Source organism: Anopheles darlingi, chromosome 2 (genome assembly GCF_943734745.1).
Source record: "Anopheles darlingi chromosome 2, idAnoDarlMG_H_01, whole genome shotgun sequence".
In the NCBI taxonomy this organism is placed as follows: Eukaryota; Metazoa; Arthropoda; class Insecta; order Diptera; family Culicidae; genus Anopheles; species Anopheles darlingi.
This window is the reverse complement of record NC_064874.1, coordinates 51,241,903-51,248,796: the sequence shown is the minus strand read 5'-3', so window position 1 is coordinate 51,248,796 and position 6,894 is coordinate 51,241,903. Positions and strand designations below refer to the sequence as shown.

The 6,894-nt window shown below is 49.2% G+C and overlaps 2 protein-coding genes across 4 annotated transcripts in view; one reads left to right on the top strand and one right to left on the bottom strand.

Moving 5' to 3' along the window:
- The first annotated feature begins 338 nt into the window (after positions 1-338).
- On the top strand, positions 339-5,309 carry LOC125951933 (glutamine synthetase 2 cytoplasmic). Of its 2 annotated transcripts, none has more exons than XM_049681087.1 (5): positions 339-563; positions 3,518-3,699; positions 3,788-4,320; positions 4,424-4,667; positions 4,758-5,309. In XM_049681087.1, the coding sequence occupies exons 2-5, from the start codon at positions 3,519-3,521 to the stop codon at positions 4,904-4,906; spliced, it is 1,107 nt and encodes a 368-aa protein (XP_049537044.1). In that variant the 5' UTR covers positions 339-563; position 3,518; the 3' UTR covers positions 4,907-5,309. The 2 variants fall into 2 exon arrangements, with proteins under 2 accessions (XP_049537044.1, XP_049537042.1); XM_049681085.1 differs by lacking the exon at positions 339-563 and adding an exon at positions 3,074-3,214.
- Positions 5,310-5,481: 172 nt separating this feature from the next.
- The window catches only part of LOC125951934 (beta-parvin), a 1,903-nt gene continuing 490 nt past the window's right edge, over positions 5,482-6,894 (bottom strand). Inside the window, exons 2-4 of one of the 2 annotated variants that reach the window (XR_007468802.1) lie at positions 6,516-6,877; positions 5,701-6,439; positions 5,482-5,632 (exon numbers count right to left, since the gene is read on the bottom strand). Coding sequence is in view for 1 of the 2 variants with exons in the window: in XM_049681088.1 (XP_049537045.1) it covers positions 5,822-6,439; positions 6,516-6,877 (980 nt within the window). In the remaining variant the exon portion in view is untranslated. Of the gene's footprint in view, positions 6,440-6,515; positions 6,878-6,894 lie in introns of both variants that reach the window. The other variant, XM_049681088.1, reaches the window with a different exon arrangement.

Genomic DNA, 6,894 nt, shown 5'->3' with positions numbered 1-6,894 from the left:
ACAGATATACAACAAAACTAGTAGTGAAGGAAACGGCCAGCAATTAAACCCGGCGAGAGGGTATCAGTTGCATCTCCTCCGCCGTGTTCGCCTACCATCATCAACACCATCAAAGGCTTTGTGCCGGTTGCGTATCGGAACGCGACCGAACGCGGCCGAGAGCTACTTGCGCACAGCTGATGAAGGGGTTTTTGTTTTGAATCGATCGGCTTGGCTTACTCCCTAGCCGCTCGGCAAGGGAATGCTGCGGCTGGTCACACCGACGATCCACCCTCGGTATGACGAAGCGTCACCGGGGGACGCATTCGTCATGATGAGCACCATTATAAAGGCAGTGTACACAGGGTCTACCTCACCACAGTCGATCCACAGCAGTTGCTGGCGTGCGCACGTGTGCTGGTCTGTTGTATTGCAAGTCCCATTGTCGTGTCGTGCAGTGCGATCCGCAGTTTCTTGTTTTGTTCTTTCGTGCAGAGTGTCTCTGGTGTTAAACAGTCATCCCGTGCTTTCCTGTATACTTGACCTGACAACGGCGGCTCGAACGTCCAGCTCCCAATTTCCATGTGAGTTTACGTGCTACTTCAAGATAGGACCTTTGTTCAGCACGAGCAAGGCATAGTCAACTTATTGGAATTGTTACTTCGTAAAGTTATCGCCTAAAGCAGCAGCAGACAAGTGCACGATATCACTCAGTGGTACCAAGGCATCTTCATCTGAAACTGGCTCTGCGGGATGAGCCCTGCTTGTGGCATTGGCCAAAGATAAGCAGCAAAGATCGAAAATCTGGCGGCAGCCATCCCGCAGCTGATAACAGAGCCATTATTCTCACCCAGAACTGGTTTCGTTATCAGTGCCCAATGAAAGAGGAAGGGAGGGAGGGTGTTCCTAACATAGTTCGATGCATTCGATTGGACGCATCATGTCATTGAAAGATAATGTTTGAACGCACCGAAATTCCGGCAGTTTATTCCGGTTTTTCTCCCTCTTGTCGCTTACGGATTGGTGCACACAGCTGTGCGGGTTTGGCAAATGCAACGATTTGCCCCTATGAGATGTGTACCGGGTACCGGATGTGCATCATGTTTAGCGCAAGTGGCTGAAACCGCGTCAACAGCAGCGTCCCAAACATGTTCTGTTTTAAACGGTGCATGCAGGGGAGTCAATAGAAACTGAAAATAGAACGGCCGGACTAAATTTATCATTCGTCATCCGTTTGGCTGATGGGTGATAATATTGGTAATAGAAAGTCTACGAGGGTGGTGTCCGCTACCTGTGGATGAGTGTTGCAGACATACTTGCATCTTTCTCATTGCTTATCACATGGATTATGATCGTTTAATGCTAACCACAGCGAATAACGTTCGTTTAGACACTCTGGTTCTACCTCTGCGGCGGGCAAAACACTTGATCACCCCAGCCGTCTAAGTAGGCTATCATTTCGCTTTGCAAATGGCATTCGAACAGAGGGTGCACCACATTCTGCCCACAATGATTTTGGCGTACACGGGCACTTATCCAATTGAGTGTGGCCAACGCACGCACCCAGCCCCAACAAACAACAGACCATTGGCGACATGTGGGCATCGCTGATGGAGGCGCGAGGTGCTTTCGCATTTTACCGGGTTTCGCTGGTTCATTTCATTTCGTACCGTATTCCTCTGTGGAATATAAAACCATGTTTAGTAGGAAATCGTACTTAATGAATTAATATGCCTACTGAAGGTGAGATCGAAGGGCCCCGGAACTATTAGTAACATGGGAAATGAGCACAAAATTGCTTTGAAGCAAGGTTACTTACTGACGCATCATCGTATTCATCGGGTAGAAGTCACATGCAGTGCCAGCACCGGCCTCCCAGTGCACGCCAGTGACCGCGAGCACTTGTTACTTGGGGACCTTCGTTTAGCTTCGTCGTCGTCGTCACAACTCCCTACTCAGTAGGCGGCATCAGCTGATGTCTAATAGGCCTGACTAAAGCAGCCACCTGCGCTAGCCACGCCGTTTCCACGCGATGCGTTTGATGGATGTGTTCTAGGGTGTGCTACTAGGAGTTGCAGCAGCTGTCACCCGTTGCTGTGCGATCGGCTTTCCGGTGTGTCCGGTTTGCCGGTGGCGGCTAGCGTGTTGGGGTAGGGAGTCGCCAATGAACTCACAAGATAGCCTATAATCGGTATATCTTCTAATGCCGCGAAGGGTAACGAGATGGGATGGATGGGCTAGGTTGTTTAGAATAAATTAGCGCGATGCCATAAATTGCGTTGCACTTGGGAACATGCGAGGCCAGAAAGAGGGATTCTATGAGACAAACCGGTTTTTTTGTGTGGATTGTTATCCAAAAGCAAGCAAGCTTAACTATTACACCTCGAAGTAAAAGTTTCACTTATTTTAGTATAAATTGCAATACTATTAGTATTATTAGTACCATTAGTACATGATTATGGCGATAGAACAGTACTCAACCCGCAACCACCCCATTGAGTTACTGCTGCGCAATACGTCCAAAATGAGTAGCCACTCACCGGTAAGGTCGGTGGGAAGCGGCAAAATGGAATCGGTTTGTGGTAGACATCGACCTATCGCTAACTAATCGTACTAATCGAATCAGTTGATGAAGCACAACCAGTATTGAGTTATGGAATAGTACCCCCAGAGGCGGGCTGGTGGTGCCGCTTAGCGAGTGATAGCGAATCTCGAACCAAGCATACCCAGGTCCACCCAACCGATCCGGTTTGTTCGTCCCGAATTCTTTTTAGTCCGTAGATCCTTTAGCGACCTCGAGGCTCAAACCATTCGCAAAGCTAGAGGACACGCCAGGCCAGGCCAGGCGGCCAGCACTCTCCGGCCCTAATGGCAACCCAATTAGCGTACCGCGGCTGGATGGGTTTTGTAGTGTTCCCGTCCCGTCCCGGTCCCGATGCAAACTGAACTAGCTCTAGAAGGCAGAAGAAGGGCTGGCTTGCTGGATGGATGATGGATTTTTGACACCTACTCGCGATAGAGGGATGATAATATACGGCGTTGCGTCCATAAAAGATGGAGCAGATGTGCACCAGCCAGTCAGAGCGATTTTTGCGATCCGTCCGTTAGTACCGCGCAATCGGTTGCTTGTGGCGCTGGTCAGGGAACTTGCTTGTTGGTAGTGTGATATTGTGATACGACAGTTGTGCCCTTTTTGTACCGTTATTGTACTGTGGAACTGCCTCAAAATGGTTGGGTGAGTTAATAAGAGTTTCTGAAAGACCTACCGGATCTAAGATCTAAGCATGTTTCCGAAAGTGTCTACCCGGATGCACAGTGTGTATTAATCATCCAGCCAAGATCGAAAGAATCGCTCGATCGTTCACTCTAAAGATAGAACTGCACATTGAGCAGGATGATCGCACATGAAGATCTAGCAATGGCGGTACCTCATTTGGCTCCATTTGGCAGCTGTAATAAGACGTGGGCCAAGAATTGCATCCCGTTGCACGGTTGTACTCATCTGGCTTGCTTGCCGGTGTCGGTCTTTGTTTCACAGAATGTCGCGAACGCTGGAACTGTCGCCAAATGCGCAGATTAACAAGTCGCTGCTCGACAAGTACATGTCGCTGCCGATGCCGGATGGGAAGATACAGGCAACGTACATCTGGATCGATGGTACTGGCGAAAACGTGCGATGCAAGGACCGCACACTTGACTTCATTCCCAAGTCAGCGAGTGGTAAGTGTGGAACTGGCCAGTCATGGAACGGCCTGCCTGCTGTGCTATTGAACATTATCAACTGATCTCTCCTCCGGGTGTCATGCAGAATTGCCGATCTGGAACTACGATGGAAGCTCCACGTATCAAGCCGATGGTTCCAACTCGGACGTGTATCTGCATCCGGTGACCATCTACCGTGACCCGTTTCGCCGTGGAAACAACATCCTGGTATTGTGTGAAACGTACCGTCACGATGGTACGCCGACCGAGTCGAACAAGCGCAAATCGTGCCTGGAGGTGTGCAAGCTAGCTGGTGACGAGCATCCTTGGTTTGGCATTGAGCAGGAGTACACGCTGCTGGACGTAGACGGACGTCCGCTCGGTTGGCCCAAGAATGGTTTCCCCGGACCCCAGGGCCCGTACTATTGTGGCGTCGGTGCGGACAAAGTATATGCCCGGGACATTGTGGATGCGCATTATCGCGCTTGCCTGTATGCCGGTGTAAAGATCTGTGGAACGAACGCCGAAGTTATGCCAGCCCAGTGGGAGTACCAGGTGGGACCTTGCGAAGGTATCCAGATTGGAGACGATCTGTGGATGTCTCGTTTTCTGCTGCATCGCGTCTCGGAGGAGTTTGGTGTATGTATGATCGTTATTGGTTACTGTAAGATGAATCGTTATATTAACTACTTTTGTGGCCGGCTCTCTCTCTCTCTCTCTCTCTCTCTCCTTTTCTCGACAGATCGTTGCCACACTCGATCCGAAGCCGATGCAGGGAGACTGGAACGGTGCTGGTGCGCACACCAATGTGTCTACTAAGACGATGCGCGAGGTTGGAGGTATCGCTGAGATTGAAAAGGCCATCCACAAACTGTCGAAGCACCACGATCGCCATATCCGTGCGTATGACCCCCACGGAGGAAAGGACAACGAGCGTCGTTTGACGGGAAAACACGAAACCAGTTCGATTCACGATTTTAATGCCGGTGAGTAGAATGTGCAATGTGGCAATTAATTTCCTGTCCGGTGGTTCGGTTGTTATTGAATGACTTCATTACATTAACTCCCGGCGACAGGTGTTGCTAACCGTGGATGTTCCATTCGTATCCCGCGCGGTGTGTCCGATCAGGGCTACGGTTACTTCGAGGATCGTCGACCGAGCTCTAACTGCGATCCATACAGTGTCGCCGAGGCGATCCTGCGAACGATTTGTCTCAACGAGTAGAACAAGCTGTCGGCAACAGGCAACAACCATTCATCAGACATTCCTGTTTATGGATATTAAGCGACCGATCACCATCAAACGCCATTTAATGTGCATTCAATGTGTCGTCAGCGTGCAATTTACGATCAGTCGATCGAACACTGGTTTTTCACCTTTTACCCGATCTGTTTGTGTTATATCCATCTGCTGCTAACACGAGACCCCATTTCGTTTGACACAGGCAAATGAAGTGCCCTTCGAATCTTATAACTCAACGAATTTGTATATCAATTCGTTCTACCATTACCTCATCATGCATCTAGGGTGATCCCAGCCGCGTGGCTGGTTCGTAGATCTTTGCAGCAGCAGCAGCAGCTTTAAATAAACACCAAAACACACGAACTAATATGAGTTCTTCTGTAAAATAACGGCTAAGAAAGCCCTGGCATCACCGATTTGATTGTACAGTAAGTAAGAATTAAAGCTAATTGAGTAATTTCAGGATCGAATTTAGCTACAGATAGCACGGTAATACAATCAGCGCATCTGAACTACATATTCCAGGACGTTGGATTAACGGAATGAAAAACTCAACGTTTGAGTTAGTTTGTTCTCGTTTTATTCGATTAGCAAACACTGACACATAATACATATTAAAACTTCTGGCTCAGGTGTAAATAGTACAACAACGTTAGAGTCACTTTGCCGGTGGCATGAGTGGGTAAAAAACATACAATTAGCTGTCCTCTGTAAAAGAAAGCGCAATACGCGATTAGTGCGTTCCCAAAGGTGCCGTGGCTATCCTAAGTACTTACATGTTAATACTCTGTACGTAAAAAGACATAAGGCACATTTGTTAGCGGTCCGAGATTGAGGGGAGGGGTTTTCTTCGTGGCCCCTTCATTCAACTGGCTCGAGGCAGACACATGGGGGGTTTTAAGGGTTGTTTCTGTACTTCGTGAACAGGGTGTACAGCACTCGTAGCGTTGATTTTAAATCCTTATTAACTATATCCTCGGGGCGGGCTTTTGGCTTTAATCCTTGGTCCATCATCAGCTCGAAGGCGAAGGCTACGTTGTGTATCATCTGATCGGCATCCTTGGGCGTCAGGTGAAAATCGTGCAGTGGTACGAAAAATCCTCCCAGCAGTCCCATCAGGAGACAGAGAAACACTCCGTCCTTGAAATCGGTACTCAAATCTGCGGCCTCAAAGTTCAGCTTGTTCAGATGCTTGTTGACGAACGTGATCAACGATCGTTTCACTACCGCCAGCTTGTCTGGGGCATGATCGAAGAGTGTGTCGAATGCGTCACGCTCGCAACGCATACCCACGTCGTCGTACGACTGCGTAAGCTGCTCCTGGAATCGCTGGCTTGTGAGCTTTCCGTTCAGCTTCTGTACCATCACCACCGTTACAAAGGCGTTCTCCGGCAGACGAATCGGGGCGCGATAATGACGCACCAAGGCCACCAGCAGATGTAGAATCGAGACGGTGTTCTTCGTGTGGATGCTCTCTACTGTCCATTTGGGTGTGTTATGATGATAGCCGAGAGTCTGTGAAGGACAGAACAAGTAGAGTTACTAGTGTTTGCCCTCGTGCTTTGGTTTCCAGTTTGTATCTGCTGCTTACGTGATTGACGGCGTTCAACACAACAGAGAGCTTCTGTCTTTGGCCCTCCGCCGATTGTGTGACTTCGGGCACGTTCAGCTTGTTGTTCGAGAGCTTTTCCCACAGTTTCTGCAGCACTTGACCATCGTACAGGTCCTCCTCGATGTTGCTAACGATTATTCGCTCCTCTACCAGTTCATCGTTGATCCAGTCGATAAGCACTTGCAGGAGCTCCTTTACCTTTGGATGCTGCAGCGATGCTGGCTGTATGATCGATCGTGATTCATTGTCCTCGAGATTGTAGTCCTCGGGCGGTATGATTGGTGCGTTCGGGCTACCAGGGGAATCGATCGCGATCTTTCCCTCTTCCTGAATTTCTTGCACTGTTGATAACGAAAGC

What these genes read in the sequence shown, in the direction of transcription:
- LOC125951933 (XM_049681085.1), top strand. An exon ending in CATTCCCAAGTCAGCGAGTG is followed by an intron (nt 3,700 to 3,787) that starts GTAAGTGTGGAA and finishes GGTGTCATGCAG; the next exon opens with AATTGCCGATCTGGAACTAC. An exon ending in GATTCACGATTTTAATGCCG is followed by an intron (nt 4,668 to 4,757) that starts GTGAGTAGAATG and finishes TCCCGGCGACAG; the next exon opens with GTGTTGCTAACCGTGGATGT.